The sequence below is a fragment of the Bombus pyrosoma genome, linkage group LG11 (assembly GCF_014825855.1).
Source record: "Bombus pyrosoma isolate SC7728 linkage group LG11, ASM1482585v1, whole genome shotgun sequence".
Classification (NCBI taxonomy): domain Eukaryota; kingdom Metazoa; phylum Arthropoda; class Insecta; order Hymenoptera; family Apidae; genus Bombus; species Bombus pyrosoma.
Genome location: NC_057780.1, coordinates 3,714,705 through 3,732,889, shown reverse-complemented (window position 1 = coordinate 3,732,889; position 18,185 = coordinate 3,714,705). Strand labels below are relative to the sequence as shown.

The window sequence follows — 18,185 nt, the reverse complement described above, 5'->3', positions numbered from 1 at the left end:
CAAATTATCAAAAGGTTAAAATAATGACAATCGAAAAAATGATCGGATTTGGTTTTTTGTACACTCATGATATTTCTTTGTATTCTTTCTGTTCGTTGACAAATGGAATGACTCCCCTGAAACTCCTCGACAAAACTAATTGTCTTATTCGAACCATTCAGAGTTCCTTTTCCCTTTCCGGATCGAACAAATGAAAAATCGCATGTAGGAAACAAGCAGAAATCCAGTGTCTAGTTTATTCCATTTGGATATTAACCTTGGCCGTAACATCTCTAGAACGGTCATCCTAAGAATAACGACCGCACTGATCTTCTGCGTGAGTCTTTTCGGAAGTGGAATCTCGCGTGATCAAATCTCTAGCCAGAGTCGTGTTTATAAGCTATTCAGTGTTTCGCTCAATATTCATCAATATCTCGCTCATAATAACGACTTGACGTTGACACACGATGTACAGTATGTTCAGCCGGTTGTTCGACCACGAAAATGTCATAGGACGTCACGCAGGCTGACATCATTTAACGCTTATCTATTCTACTTACTATTTATTACTTGTACTTATTTTTTTACGTAAAATCATTTTCTTACAAGAAATCTGAGATAATTCATAGACAGCTACCAGTTATGGCATAATAAGTAGACTGTGGATTTTTATATATTTTTATATTTATATGAACATAACTAGGGAAATAGAACCTAAATACAAATTTGTCATCTGTCAATTACTACTAATCTTCCAATATTATATAAATATTTTCTACGAAAAGCAATTTAGAATATAGAACTGCATTTGATGATAATATTTTGTTCAGCAAATAATTAAAGAAAAGCAAAAGAGTATTTGTTTTTTAAATCGACAGTTTATTTATCGTCACACTTTATTATGTTACAACGAATACGTTTTATTATTACTAAAAAAAAATTATTCTCGTCGTACGAAACACCCTTCGTCTGATCGTTTTGTATCAGTTGAGATGACGTATCTTTTGTCATTTCTTTTAACACTTTGTAGCAAGTTTCCAAATCCCCTTGAAATCGTGTAGAGCGAACGAGATTGGTATCATTTACGGTGAAATGGTAAAACGTGTTTTTCAAAAAACGCATAGTCGTAATCAAAACATGTTAAATAAACCGTATGGCAATTAATAACACGCGTTTAAAACGCGAATAAACCGTGTAAAACATGACCGTATAAAAATGAATTGCGTAAAAGGGCACCGTGTAAAAAGAGTTACAAGTGTATTCTGCTTTGAATATTTATATATTTTTGCATATTGTACGCATTTTTGTACCTTCAAATTTTCCATCGATACATAAAAATCCACTGTTTAATAATAACTAAAATAGTTAAACAATAAGCGATCTTAAGAAGAAGAAATAATTAACTAACGAAAAGCGTTGCAAAATGTAGTATTTGATTTGTACAAAAACCAGAGAACTGAATGAAAGGTATAAGATAGCAGTGAAATTTTGACCGATCCGTACCAATAATCTATATAGTTTTATAGAAAAATCCAAATTACACGTATTTAAAAATTAACTATTCTCGACATGTCACAATAGGTCGAATAAATATTATCGCGAGGAAATATATATGGAATATCGTGTTTACGATAGGGGTGCGCAGTAAGGGTGCGCGTTTTCTAGCCGCTGTTTGGTCCTTTGTGCAAAGTTCGCAGTCTGCCTGCGGCCGCGCTTGATGAAACTCTTTTTCGTATCACCCTTAGCTTAGAAAAAACAATTTTCTCCACGTATTTCGGATATTATCCTTCGGTGGTCCAACAAGCTGTCGATATATTTTTCTTTTCTATCTTCTCTTCCTTTTTTCCTTTTCTCATGTAGTTGGTAGATGTCGGCGTGAAATTAATCAGTGATGTAAGATGGAACGGACAGGACTGGCGCGATGATCGAGAATCGATGACAATCGTTACGCAAGATATAAATGGAAAATTGTCTCGTACAATGCGTGGGTGAATTCTAAATTGCAAATCGTCGATTGCTTATTAATATGCAACAGTTAAGGGGAGGTGATTATCGTACCTCGATGACGCTTAAATGGATGGTGTTAACGAAGGAAATGTATCCGAAACGTTTAGACTGTGATTTGCAAGTAATTGTGTCGAATGAATATTTTTTGAGTAATAAAATTAATCGAATTAATATTAGATCGTTGTTAATGTGAGTTCTGAACGCTCAAGTTGTTTGTGTAAATGAGAATAATATAAAATAGAAGCTCTAATAAATGGGAGATTATTGAAATTGTTCGATGCTAGTCCGAGAAATGGACCTTTAAAACGATGATTTCAAAAGTTTTGTAAAATAGTGCTATACGTTGTCTTACTTGCAAAGATAAAAAGAGATGGTGATGAAAACGAAAACTTATATGGAAGAATGAGGAACTGACGTATGGTGGAAATTGATCGAAAGTTTTTTAAAGAGTTTTTACGTGACACTATGAAACTTTAATCGGAAGATGAGGAAATGACAAGCGACAGATCGATTAGGAAATAATATGCTTGTGGACGGGGGTCGTGTAAGTTCATCGTCGTAGCAAGGTAGGATAACTCGACAACTTTTTCCCCCATCTCGTCATCTCTCCTGGAAACTTTTACTGTTCTTTGCGTTGAGCTGCACGAGCCGCGTCAGATTGCAGAGATGCACAAAATTTCACTCGAGTAACACCGAATCGAACCATCTGCTAATAAATTCACCAACTTCAGAGAATAATCATACGAGATATTACATTTTCATTATTTTCTAATATTAATTTTATTAATCTATTCGCGAAACGGATATTGACCATTACATATGTATATAGAAAGAACATCAAATTATATAGTATGATATTTCTTTTTTTTTTTTAATATTAATTTGATTTATTTACAATCTTCAATTTATTCACAATATAATGATAATTAAGCCGCAAGTACAGAAAAATTTACTAAGAAATATTCAAATTTACGAAAATTGTATTCTTTCTAACAAAATAAGAACATCCTGCGTTAAATTATCAAGTGCTGATAATTTTGATAACAAAATGGATTTTCTAACATCATTTCGTATAAATTCATCGTCGGCATTTATCTCGTATTTGTCAGTTCTTCCATTAAATGAACGTAATCAAGATTAAATTGTATTACTCGAAGAAGTGCTGCGAACCATGGTGCAATTTTATATTAAAATTGAATTAAGTAAAGGCACAGTGTCATAATTACCGCACATAAGATAGAACCACGCTGTCGCAGTCGTGCTCATTTGAATACATCGAGCACGCATTCATGCCCTCAAGAAAATTCAACAATCTCGTGAACCATTATTTATCTACATATTTTGTTTAACCTGCAAGGTATGTAAATACCATAGGAACAAATCTCAATTTCGATACATCAACATATTCTTTATATTACAGTTTTATAAAAATAATTATATCAAATAATGAAATCACGTATTTTATATTTAATGAAGTATTTAATATTGCGAGAAATTCAAATATTAAAGCTACATAGAAATCCAATTTATGGATATGTAAATGTAAATTACATTGGAACTTTATAAAGTTCGGAACAGGAAATTCGGAATTCAGAATACGTGACGAAAGGGTCGTTATTATTAACTATAAGCTTCTGGAATCTCTCCAATTGGAGAAAAAGAAATATAAAATTTGTTTTCGTTTCTTCTGAAAAGAATTAAATGATACAACATTCGTATAAAAATTATAATGAAACGCCGGGGAATATTTTCCAAGAGAAGCCTCGCTTATTGCAGAAGACGTAAAAATTTTTTTTCACGTGCCTCGAATAACGAAATATTCCTTCCTATTCCAACAGGGATACATTTAAGTTGAAATAATTATTTTATATAAAAATGATTCGTACTAATCCACTTAACTTTTTTATCTTCAAATTCATATAATCTTCATCCTCAAAAGGGATCTGGCATCGTCATTTTCCGAACTCGATCCGGATCATCTGAAAAGTCCACTTCATTACCGATTACTCATTGCAGAACCAATCGCTTTATAAATCGAACATGAAAGTAGCTAAATGGAAAAAAATGAAGGTACGCCCGAAGAACAAAAAATAGGATTATACGAGAGAATTCTACAAAAGTGGCGACAGCTAATTCTCCTTTTTCATACTTTCCTCCATTCTTTTATCGTCCTTTAACGTACACAATCGCAGTGATCGTATTCTAAAAATTTTCCGTACTGAAAATGGCACAAAAGGGAAGCTCGTAACTGTTTTATTGGCGTGCGTTTAACGAACAATTCGCGAGATCGTTGTTTCAGCTCGGAAGATCGGTTAACGATACCCAGACTGTGAGATTCTTAGCATTATCGTTGAAATCATTTTCTTTATGATATTCGTAAAACCAGATTATTTTTTTCTGCCTGTGAATTGAATGACCACTGGATAGATTTTATACGAATATTAGAGGAAATTTTACGCTTTCAATGTTTTCTTATCGCGTTGCAACATAGATCACGATTTATTCTTGGATACTCAAGTTCACGCGTATAGAAGTTAAATATATAACTAAATCAACCTTCAAGGAGAACTGTATACTTTTGATTTTTGACTTATGGAATCGACTGAATTTCATTTTCTTTTTTTTTTTACATTTTCGTCCTTACATTTGGTTGACTTTCTAGTGGTTGATAAAAGTAAATTTGAAAATGATAAATTTCGTAACGCTATAATTTGACTTGTATGTAAAGATATTTGGTTTAGGGAATCTTGTAGAAGATGAAAATGGATTAAATCTACGACATAAATACATCATTATGATGAACAAAACGTAAACAAGACATACATATACACAGAAATTAATACGATCAATTATTTCTGACTTAAAGGGTAGGATTAGTTAAGTTTACAGACAGATAGATAGGTAAGTTTCGAGATAAGTTAAATTAAAATTTAAGATTTAAAATATTATTTTGTCGGGATACAAGCCAGCTACGCGCATCATAGACATAAACAAAATTTTTATGGTTCTAAAGAAATAGTTCAGTATGACTAAAATTGTAAGATCTAGATGGAAGATGTAATGACGAACACTAAACTATTCCTTAAAATTCCCTTTCGTAATAATTTGGCATGATAAACAAAATGTTGTAACATAAAACAAAAGAGTAACCATAAGCCAAGTGAAAAAAATTGCAAATAGCGTTGCATTAACTCAATGTTGAACTGCGGATATAATACTCGGGAAGGAAAAGAGGAAGAGGAAGAAAATGATCGAATGAAATTCCTTATTTATATAAAAGAACAATCAAAAAACGAACGACACGTCCAGTTTAACCGCATTCACGTGATTTTTATATTTCATCCGCAATGAAACATTCAACAGAAGCTAAATCTCTTTCGCCATTAAATCCAACGGATTACTTGAGATAAATGCTTCTGAAACGAAGACGAGACTTATTCTATTATTATAAAAGCGTCCTCGAGATAATACGTGACATTTAACAGTTGCTACGTTAGCAGATAAGAATAATGTTATGATAGAAAATAAATAAACGCATATGGTATTCATATATACAAATTTTAATATTTTAAAGATGGAGACAAATATTTTGTATTAGGTTGTCGGAAAAGTTTCTTTCGTTTTATAAGGAAATAATGTACGCACAATATTTTTTGTTTTATATTAGTTTATTGAATTATGCACGAACATAATATTAGAAATAGAACGCAATTGATCATACCTAATTCAATAAAATAATATAAAACAGAAATTGTTATTCATCTGTTACCATCTTATGAAACGAAAGAAACTTTTCGGACAACCTGATAATTCTCTTCTATCGAGAAAAAAGAAACGTCATTGTCACGGAAGATAATTCGCAAATGATTAACAAATATTAATCTTATCTGAAATAATGTTTAGACAAGTCCTGTGTTCGCAGCTGTAAACAATACGCAACTATAAGACTCAAAAGAATATGAAATTGTACATTAATCTTTCTATAGACTGTTCTCTCTCTCTCTCTCTCTCTCTCACTCACTTTCTCTTTCTTCTTCATTATAAAATCAGTCAATCTTTAGAAAGCACCCAAGTAATTCCGTGGTTCTTTGTGTTCACGTACTGCCGAGATATCCGGTTTTCTCGATCGTGAATGCGTAAGGCAAGCCGAGACCATAAATATTGATTAGCCGTGATAAAACAAAGCATTAGGTATACGTTTCTGATAACGTAAAGACAAATAATAACTGTTCCGCAAGATTGCATTAATTATTGATCGTAACTAATCACGTAATAAAAGTGTCTTAAATGCGTTTATTTTATGAGGCGGAAATGAATTCCGTAAAATTGCAGGTTCTTGTAGAAGACAAGAATGAGATGAACGCTAAAATTTAGTGGAATATTTGCGGACTATTTCTAAAGAGAAATTTCTTCCTAGAAATCGTACGCTAAAACGACGAGTATTAAAATGGAAGAAAAAAATGTTTGGGAAGTTGAATATCTCAGTTTTAAATGTGAATGGGGAAAAATTTGCAAAAAATAATGAAAATTTATTTTTGGCTAACTAATTTCGAAAAGTCAAGCTACACGCATACGTGTGTGTTGTGACGAAAAAAGGCACGCGAATTTTATGCGAAAATTTTGTAAGAGAATTAAGAATAAAAGTTTTGCGAACACGCATCCGATAGAAACATAAAATTCCATTTTACCTGACATTTTCTAAGGATGTTCTACTTTTGTAAACAAATTTTTTCTGTGCTTGTGTGATAGACGGATTTTTTTTTTAAATTTCATTTTATTTCTTTTTTCTTCTAATTACGTCTTCATATACTACGTTCCAAATTACGTTCTCCTTGCTGATAACAAAAAGTACGATTAAAATTATTTTTTAAATTAATATAAGAGGCAAAGGGAGATTGAAGATTCTACATGTGCAGGTATGCAAAATATATAATTTCAATGTTTTCGTTCTTAAATAAAATATCAAAATATCTTTAGTAAATAAAATATTTACTCGCTTAAAAAAGTCATTATCCTTTTTGAAATCCTGAAACATTTCAGAAATCAGAGTCGATACATTTATTTAACACTTGAAAGGACGAAAAACTAGAATCGCGTATTTTGACAAATATATCGTAAACAGTTATTTTCACTGTAATTGTATTAAAATTCCTGCACGGAATATCGCGTGCTAGGACATGAAATATCTACGGTGATTGCTTTGTACATGCGTATATAACGAATGTACACCGATTCTGATCGATTGATTTAAATCGCGTGTGTTTATTTTGGACTTACTTTGATAAGTGGCGTGCGGACACGCGTATCTTCGCCATATACCAAATAATCAACGATGTTTCTAAAAAATAATACTTTTTCAACGTGGAACTTTGAATATTTTTAATCGTTACAATCATTGATTAATAAATTAGTATCGGAAAGAATATAATTAAAAATTTTGTAAATAATTAAAATGGTTTCATAAGAATATTAAATCATGCAATTGATTCTTTTTCAGATGTATATAATAAAAATAATACAGCGTGTGTGTAAAGAATTTTAGTTTAGAATTTAAAGGTATGAGAACGGAGAAATTACGTGAATTCAGTTCACTGAATTCTATGCGAGGTTTCAAAATACACATATGGAACACATTTCTCTGTCAACGTAGGAGCTATAATCATATAATTAAAATAATATCTTCAGTATTTAAGTTACGATACATGCATGTCTGAAGCATACTTGTACTCAACTTTTGCACACTCAACTTTCCTATACTACATTTAACAAGGTAATTCACATGCAAACAAAATAAAAATCCACTAGAAGGATGTACTATAAAACCAAGAAAAGGCACAAAAAATGAATCGTGGATTTATTAGGAAAATATCTTTCTTCGAAACCCTTTAAATCAACTCCAGCACATGCTACACATCTTCCAATTTATATTTCTCAAGCTCCATCTCTCGAGCTCTGAAAAAAAGGAATTAACGCTCTCTATCATCCTCTATCCTCATCAACACGCCATTCTCCTCAAACCACACGCTGTTATATATGGTCGTATATAGAATCGTATATATGGTCAGACAAGTAATATATATCTCAAGATCCATCCCTCAAATTCTGAAAAAGATCAATTCTCTCCATCATAGTCTCTCCATTACATCCTATTACATACCACACTACTCTCATACCTCATAAGGTTCAACATACTCATTACGCACGTCACGAATCCGAGTCAGAATCCTCAAAGAAATACAACCGTGCGTTGCTATAGCTAGTATATATAGCGATAATTTACTGACTTTTCTTCGCTTTTTTCCCGTATTGATGCGTGAAACGAAAGCTTGCTCCTTTTCTCAAATGTTTCAAAGAAAGTTTGTATTTGAGTATTCGAGAGTATTTGATAGTACACAATATTTTAGAGTCCTCTTGCACGACTGGATCAACATCGTTAAGTGAAGTACAATTCACAAACTACAAATTATTAATATCAATTCAGATGCTGATTACAGAAAGTTATCATGAAGTCAACAATTTCATGATTTAATTAAGTGCAATATTTTTGCGATATAATCACGGATATGCTCGCAACAGATGTACGACACGATGAATATTTTGCTGAAATTAAAGATGCTAGAGCGTTCTTTTGTTTTCTTGGAAAAGAACATGAATAGAATTTGTTTGTATTATCAGCCTCTGAAATGCCTTTCTTCCGTAAAAATTTCATAATAAAACGAAGAAAATTTTACAAGTGAATTTTACAAGTGAATTTTACAACTGGCCACTTGTAGATTCACGAATATTATAAATTATAATGTAAAAATATTATAGTTATAAATTATAGCGCAAAAGGACCTAGATATGTAATGAAACTTGGATCCACAGCAATCGAGTTTCGCGCACACCCATCTATTTGATACAAAAAAAGGTCTATGACCTACAATTTACCACTCGTCGATTCACTTACTTCATTAATTAGTAAATTATTATGCAAGAGAACCTAGGTATTGAAACTTGGTTGGCAGCAAACACGTTTCATACACACATACACGTACACACGCGCATCTATTAGCAAAGAAACGTGCGTGTTACCAAAGCGGTGTACTTACAAGTCAGAACGCGCGTGATAGATCGAGGATGTTGCATATTCATCTAGATAAGACGGTTGCTCATGATCTTCGATTTGTTTGTACGCTCTTCGAAGATATCTACTATCACCAGGGTAGCTCAGATTGCGTCAAGAATAATGTTACACTATGAGAAGCATTAGCAAATATCGATCGTTTATCCTGGTTAGCCATCCCCGGTGTAATTTAGCGGCACGCGATATCTCGAGTGTTATGGTTACGCGTTAATGCCTGTCACGTTGCCGAGGTTTATGCAGTAGGTGCACGGATAATGCGGCGTGTAAAATTCACAAACTACCTGAACACGCGTGGAATCGATCACGTGTTGCGTTCAGCATTGTCCCTGAACTTAGAGCGGGTTCCATTAATTTGCACATTAACTAAAAGTAGCAAGAAGTCACTTGAACTATCACTATGAAAATCATAGTGGTGCAAGTCGGGAAATTCGGAGAATTTGAATTTAGTCACGTACTTCACACCTCATAAGTATCGTCCCTTTAGTTTCATAATTAATTAAGTGCTAACTTCATTCTTTACCGCGATACGTTTCCTTAACTTCCAAAAATACATTTTTGTAACGACAAACACAGAACACTGTTTCATCAACTATAATGCTAGACTGACTTACTTATTACATATACTATGATCCTCATACCTATATTTTTCATAAACAGCGATAGTTATTAAACAAGAAGAGAGTTAATATTATATAAATTTAATAGACGACTATAAACAGAATATTAGTTTGTAAATTGTCTCTACGAATCATGTCAAGTGTTGGATAAAGCTACGTCAATGCATGTCTTTTCTTAATGCTTTAATTTATGATTACGCTATATCGTTTCCACCTATTATAAGTATGAGGAGAATCATTTCGTCTCACACAATGATTCTGAGTGAAATCCTAACGGGAAGTGAAGGAAAGAACGGCATCGTAGCTTGTATTGAAACTTTTTATTACATGAACATAGAATGTAAATGAACGAACGTAGGATGAAAAGATTTACCGTAATAGAATGAAAAGCTCTGAGGTGTCGCCGCTAGCATGAAAGAAGCTACGTTCTTTCTTAGATTCGAAAGCGTCTATATGGAAGTAGAGTGGCTGCACGAAGTGTATCTATTAAAGACTACTTCTTTACTTTCTGTCGTTCATTGTTAAAGATACTGTTTTTTATGCAAAGTGTAATGGTCGAAGAAAATGTAGAAAAGCTAGGGAAAGAATGTAGAACTTAGATGTGACGCAAAGGTGACGTGACAAATGACACTTTGCGATGCAAAATCAGAATACAGTTATTTTTCATTCACGATAAAATTTAGTTGTCAGTGTTATAAAGTGTAAAACATTATGTCCAGCGTTTGAAAAGTACATTAATCTCCCGTTTTAGCTCGTCGATATATTATGAGACGTTTAAAACCTAAAAATTCTATCTCAGATACTGTACAGACAAGTAATCGATCTCGCTAGAAACTCAGTACATTTTATAATCTAATGATTTTTAAATGAAATAGAATGAATAATTGTATTTTATGAATTAAATGTGAAATACACAGGCAATTGTACACTTTTGTTAAAAAAAAAAAAAAAAATGGTAATTACTGAAATATTTTGCATTTAATTTTTGATGCAAATAATATACAAAATGTTATGTGTAATTATATGTATGTGATATGTAATATATCATATTATCAGTTGTTAAAATGTATCTACGTAATGTATGACGTAATGATGCTAAAACATGTTACATCCATAGAACTTTCCTTGTGTGTATACCGAAAGAGGATTACATCTTGCTTTTCATTATTAATAATTCCCATCGTTAAGGATACTTGCAACTTTCGTCGTAGATTAAATTCGTACAAAGTTATGTAGGTAAATAGCTTCTGTAAATTCTGGTCTACGTTGCAGTATGTTTAAGTAGATCTAGCCATTCGTTAATAAACTAGTTAGACAAATGTTCTCTGCTCTGGGAGATCTTATTTCTTTTAATTCACTTGTATTAAGAATTGTTTGAAAAATATTACATTATTTTGTACCTTTTTACAGCAGAAGAAAATCGAAGGTTTGTTTAATTTCGTTTCAAAATTCTAGAAATTCTGCAGTCTGTCTGTCGTTAAATGTTGTTGTGAAATTACACATCGAAAATGTCACACTATCACGTATCATAACGTGTCGGCTTTGAAACATCGGACGAAGCTATCGCTGATAGTTACATATCACCCAGTCGCAAAATTTCAGTACAGCTAAACGAAGTAGAATTATTTCGAAACTTCCCTTGCCATTTCCAATTATAAATTTCGTTGCAAGTAAATTAAATTAAATTTTTATTAAAGATACTTTGTCCTCTCTATGTATAAATTTCTACAAACGAATAAAGACCACGTTAAAATAAAATCGTGTGACTGAGTGAAACGAAAAGCTTGTCAAAATTTGTCTAATCGTCTTTGATTGTAAATTTTAACTGAATAGAGTGAAATTGTTAACATTGTTAAAAATAACCTTTCCATCTCCAACTGCGAATTTCAATACAAGTCGAAGCGAAGTTCTTGTCGAAAAATATCTTACCATTCCTAACTACTACATACGCTTAGATAAATAATATATATAAGCTAGTACATATCTCGGAGTCGGATTTACCTTAGATTTTGGTAGAGGCGATAAGTTCGAGAAGTACAAGTGGAAATCACTCACTAAAGTAGACTGACCAAGACGAGACTTTGGAAACTTCCAGGCACTGAATAGCGGGAAGCGTCTAATCCGCAAACGAAGAAAGTTGAAGCAACTTTATATGACAGTGTGAAATTTATATGGAACACATTTATATAATAGTAAGAAATTTATATGGGACAAATTTATGTAGTATCGTGGAAAAGGGCCTAAGAGATATCTAGCGAACCATAAACAATGTCCCGAGAGCCGAGGCGCCGATGGACCTATCAATGTGCCCTCGATCCTTTAATTGAATAGCTTCGTAAAAAGGGCCTATGTGACCTTGGCCACGAGCGGTTGCGGAACACGTACGTGGTGCGTCTAAGAAAAGACAAAAGGGATGCGAAAGCAGTCAGAGTTAGTTGGACAGTTAGTTGAGAAGTCGGAGAGTGTTAGTTGAGAAGTCGGAGAGTGTTAGTTGAGAAGTCGGAAAGAGTCGATCGAGAAGTCAAAGAGTGCAAGTCGCGTTGTCGATATAGTGTTGCTGGCGTTGTCGAGAGAGTATGGTCCGCGTGAGAGAGAACGTTGGATCCGTTGTGACGAGAGTTGCAAATTAACTATTGAGTTGTCTAGATTATAGCACGTTATTGTGACCAGTTCATGTTAAACAGCCATCGTTCTTCTGTCTAATCAACATCTGTACAATCCATTCATTTTGAATAAATCATCATAAATATCAGAATATATAATTAATAATATATTTCCACGATATTACATTTATATGACAATGTATTTTCAATGTATTCTTACGCTTGTCCTGACGATACAATAATTACGCTATCCTACAACTATAGCGATCCTGTGTCATACCCACGCTTTATAGTAATCTACGATGACCCTACATCTTCCTACTTGTATTTAAGGTGGAAGTTGCAATAAGTATAGACACGAGCTAGGAATAGCACCTGATAAATAAAATAATGCGGTGATTAGACGTTCGTCGCATCAACCAAATATCCCCGCCGAAATCGATCCGGATGAAGACACACACAACGTCTTAATTCATCGCAACACCTAAGAGCTTATGGCGAGGGACGTAGACCGAGAACTTGCCCCTGTATCGGATGTTAGATCTCAACAGTGTTCGGTTTCATCGCAAATATTCAGTTACGAGCTCATATACGACGTTTTCCCGAAAATCAAGCAACAAATGCTGATACTTCTTCCGATAAAATTTATACGCTCCAGGACGTGGCCAGAAAGTACGAACGGTCGACTACGTATTGGTGCTGTAAAATCGTTACAGACCAACCGATAATAACCTGCTACGTATATGGGACGAGACATCAGATACTGGACAATTTTGTAACATTCTACTTCACACATATATTAAGGATAGAGAAGACAGTAAGAGCCAATTCACACCCTCCAGTACGTGACCAGAGGATGGAACGAATGGCTGCCTGAGTTCCTCTCACAAAATGGTTACGGAGGAGCCAGTAGTATCACGTCGCTTGTGCGGAACAGTATGCCGGAACCACTCAGTAAAATCCAAACGTAATTTACGATCAACGGTGTTCTACTAAAATAACCGCAACTTAATTTTAAACTTCTAATGTTAGGCGAAACTGTTATGTAACGAAATTTTACGCTACAATAGACCGGAATTATACAAAAACTGATAGCTACCTCGAGCAAAGAAGCTACAAGAATATCGCTCAGTAATATCGCGTCGTGTCTTGTCTAAGATTTTGAACAGTTCTTCGCTTTAATTTTAACTTGGACTACTATGCTGTTCACTGTGCGCCCTAGATATTCGCACGGCGCATGTGAAGATCTTGTCTTGGCAGTGCCACGGTTTGTGCTTGTGACTCCTCGGTTCGAGGCGCATACACGGCAAGGAGACGGAAGGCGTTTCGACTTCCGTACCACATCGATTCTAACTTCCCGTCTATGCATCGTATTTCCCCTGGTGGATTCTTGAACTAGTGCTCCTATCGAGATCGTTTCTTGCGTGTTCGCGTCAGGCTCGCATCGAACTCCTCGGAACGATATAGCTAACCGCGTCCTTCTCGTCACCTCTTCGATTCTTCTGAAGGATCGCGCGAATTATCATCGTGTCGAGGCAGCCGTCATGAGTACGACACATTAGCGATCGATGGATGTTTACCTGTAACTGGTACGGTTACACGCTCTTGAGAAAAAAGATAAAAACGTAAATCAAAAATGTGAAATTACTCGGATCGCAGTTACGAAATCGACGGAGTTATCATACGATTGCTGAATTTACGATAAGAGGAACAATTTACGCGAAACTATCTTTTCGAATCGACTTACTGTTATTTCATTCTTGGAAGTAAAACGATACATAAATTTAGCATTCATTGTGATTTTTAAGATGCTCAAATATTTAAAACAAATTAAAAATATTATAATTGCAAAATTAAATGGAAGAGTATAATAATAAGTTAAATTTCCAATTTCCTGGTCACTGATATGTAATTTGTTATAATCTCTAGCATTATTCCGTTTGTTTCGTTTAATAATTAATTCTACCACTTATCGTAATATATTCCAGTTGCTTGTAAAACCTATGATAATGTGTAAGCTAATAAACGTTCCATTCTGACCAATATACTAATGAAACCGATACATGCATAGCTGCTGATTTCTCTAGTTCAGGAATCCTTTGAACTGCGTCTCGTTGAATGGTAAAAGCACGGCGCTTAATGCACAAAGCATTCTTGTTTCGAGCCGAGACTTCCGAGCCAAAGATATAGAAACAAAGTATCTGGTCGACTTCCCGCGAATGTTGGTCCATAGCTGCCAAAAGTATGTGAAAGTTACCAGTTCGCCCGAGTTTCGAAGAGAATGTATAAACACAGGAAGAAATACGCTTCAACGTGGAGAATGCGGAAATTTTTCAAGATCGTGTCAGCGAGACATGGACTCGTTCGCGAAGCTTTTGTCTTCTGGAAGGATATTTTAACGATCGTTAGAAAAACAAAATCGAGTCTAAAATAATGTCAAGTATAAAATGCTGAAAAATTCACGTTTAACGCGAAGATAAATCGTCTTCGTTCTCGTGCCAGAGCTTCGGCCAAGAATTTGAAGATTAAATATATTGCAACAGTTTGTTGCTGGCGTTCCATAAAATAAGAAGGAAGAGAGGTTAAGTTAAAGCTTACATTTTCTTGATAAATTTATAATGCCTGCTCATTCGTGCTAACGTTGTTCAAGTAAAATACAGCTTGTTGAGCACTCCCGTACGGTTTGCAGATTAAGGTTCAGTATTTCAAATGAATGTTTTATCATTGAAGTTACAAGAAAGCGAGTAAATATTTAGAAATAAGTTCCCATCAATTTCCCAGTTTTCCGTTTATTTTATTAATTTAATACATCGTGCTATTACGTTATACTACATAAATTGTAATATAAAATATGATTTCAAATATACAAAAATAAAATTTCATTAGTTAGTAGTAGTTTGGTTAAATAGAGTTTTAATATCTTTTCCACTTGTTTTTAATGAATAAACACAAAAAATTTAATAACATACTGTAAACTTTTAATAATCTCAGGATTATAATAATATTTATTCAATCATTAGCTAATGTCGAATACAAAAGCACAATGTATAAAGAAAGGCTATGAAACATTTTTGTGTAAATCTATTTGTTTTTCCTTTATATACTTCTTCGCAATTTCTTAAATAAAACCATTTATCCTAATTCACCAGTAATAGTAATGTTTATCAAAATAATTAAACGAACCAATGTTACTAATGTTACTAATGTTACCAAACTTACTAATGTACTAGAAATCAATAGAAATGGCCAGCATGGAAAGAAAACTTTACACGTGTCGAAAAACCACAAATACCTTCTTTCTGGCTGGAAATGCAGGAAAACTGTGGAAATTATATGAAGCGATATTTTATCCGACATGTGGGGAATGAAAAGGATAAAAGTGTTAGGAAGAACAGCCCCTGCCTGCGTCTCATTAACTATGTAGATCTGTCGGCTGTTTAAACTACCATGGATTTCAGTGTCGCTCCATAGAAACGGCACAAAAATATCCGAATTTCGTAGCACGTGGGATTAAAGCGTCGAGGGTGGTTAACAGAGCTGTCACTGTCGCCCAGTTATACGTGTACCGTTAGTTGAATTCAGCTTTTCTTTAGCTTTACTTCATTGTACAATGCTTTCCATGAATGGAAAACACGATATATATGTCAAAGTATTATCCCTTTTATTCCATTTGATGATACGTGTACCTTAAAAAATTATTAATACATTCTCTGCTGTTGTATCGTTATCATTTACATTTTATTAATTGCCAATATAACAGAAACATAATTTGTCTGTTATTTTTGTGACATCGTAACATTTTATTATCTGTATTTATTATAGACATTTTAATCTCTTATCAGAAAGATCTTTGTTTAACATAGAAATTTTTTGCAACATTCCGATTACCATTTTGTTTCTCTACTGTCTGACCTTTTTATCGAAACGCATAAATTCTGGGATAAAATAATTACGGCAGCAACATTACTTTTAATTAGAATAGTCGATAATAACAGGTAAACGATGAATGTATTTATTTTCGGTACAGCTGGATTTAAATTCTAAGTTTATTATGCCTTTGTTTCTCGAAAACATCAGAACAGAATCTACTTCCATTATTAATAATTAATAAAATAATATTTTCCTGTCAAAAATTTGCAATTCGATCCTGGAAGAATAACTTTTAGATAGAGAAGAAAATTTTAAAATAATTAAAAACTGAAAATTATCTAACAATTTGATGTCTCTCTTTTCTCACTGATTTCATGTTTCTCGCGGTAAACAGGTCGGAAAATTACATTTCATTGGAATTTCAGAAATCCAAGAACGGTGAACTGGTAAAATACAATAAGTAGATGTAAATCCACTCAACGATTTAATACGACCACACCGGTGTACGTACCATTTTCTCCACCGGACTAATAGGCGCTAGTTCCGGATGAAAATTGAATTTATGTGGAAAGTTCCACCACAACGAATGTAATTCGCGCACCTCGAGTCACCTTAACCGATCGTTTCCACTGGAATTCAATAACACGCTACCCCGGATCGATATACACGAACAAAAGGGAAAAATAGTCTGTATAAAAATTTAAAAAATTCTTTACTGACACGATCAATTTTACGAAGAATAATTGATATTTGATTTACGAACGTGTAACCTAATTCTTATATCCATTTAAATACGTTTAAAGGTAATGATAATTTTTATGAAAGAAAGAAATGAGATGGTTCAGTGACAAAATGATACAAATCCACTTGTTCCAAAGGTGGATGGTTATGATAATGTGCTTGTTAAAATAATTATGTAATTTAGCAGATATCGAAATATTAAAAAGTTTACTATATTTAGAAAGGAAGAAGAAAAAGAGCAAAGGATGAACAAGAATGTATCTAATAGAAACGCAAAAATATAATTTCAGTAAGAAAGACACTTTAATCGTACGATTTCTCTGCATTAATTTTAAAACTTCATTTGACTGGAAGACGTTGCAAGTAGAAAGAACTTTTGTCCCACTTCGTCTCATTTTTAGTTCCATTTAATAGAACGTCATGTCAGACGACAGATAATTTCTCTGAAACAATAGAATAAATCTACTCGGGCATAATCTGAGAAAGAATTTGAATCACTTGTGGTAACTAGAACGACTTTGTCTAAAATTGGAACAACCTTAGACACAGTGGAGATTAGTTTCTCTTATCTAAAATAGTATAATTATTCACATACTTATAAAAATTAATATTACTTCTTCTCTTTTATATTAATAAAAGTCGTTCGAATTATTCTTATATAATTCTCAGACATCGTTCGGTAAAATAATTACGCAATAATTATTTAATATAAAAGATTAATAGGACTAATGAGAATGAGTTAATAATAATTGTTTGTAAATTTTTTAAAAGCGTAATTAAATTGTAAAGAAATTATACTTAAACGTGAAAGGATTCCCCTCGCATTTTCATACATGTCATGGAAAAGTGCAACTTGATAACATCTAAGTGAAACAATCAACCTTATAGTTGAGTTAAGTGTACACATTTATAACGCAGTAGGAAATTGGCGAGGTAGTTTCTTTGAACGAGATCGGTTTTCAAATTGCGAACATGCAATCCTCGAGAATTTGCGTTTCAAATACCAGGGAAAAAGGGATCGTTCTATATCCGTAGTGGAAAAGTTACAAAAGTATTCCCGTAACTACGAACACGTTGAGTTAGATTAGTCGAAATTGGAATTAAACTCTCACTTAACATTATTTCCGGCGGACGATGAAATTGTAATTTTGATCCGATAGCGAGCAAGTTCGAATTCGCGGTAGCCATATCGGCCTATAATAAATCCCATTGAAACGTTCTACCATTTTCGAAGAGGGATTA

At 33.5% G+C, this 18,185-nt stretch overlaps 1 protein-coding gene across 2 annotated transcripts in view; it reads left to right on the top strand.

Annotated features, from left to right (window-relative positions):
* Positions 1–1,704: 1,704 nt before the first annotated feature.
* Positions 1,705–18,185, top strand: part of LOC122572534 (RYamide receptor-like) — a 46,427-nt gene continuing 29,946 nt past the window's right edge. Inside the window, exons 1-2 of one of the 2 annotated variants that reach the window (XM_043737595.1) lie at positions 1,705–1,770; positions 1,847–2,024. In XM_043737595.1, coding sequence (XP_043593530.1) covers positions 2,006–2,024 — 19 coding nt within the window. In that variant the 5' untranslated portion in view covers positions 1,705–1,770; positions 1,847–2,005. Of the gene's footprint in view, positions 2,553–18,185 lie in introns of both variants that reach the window. The other variant, XM_043737596.1, reaches the window with a different exon arrangement.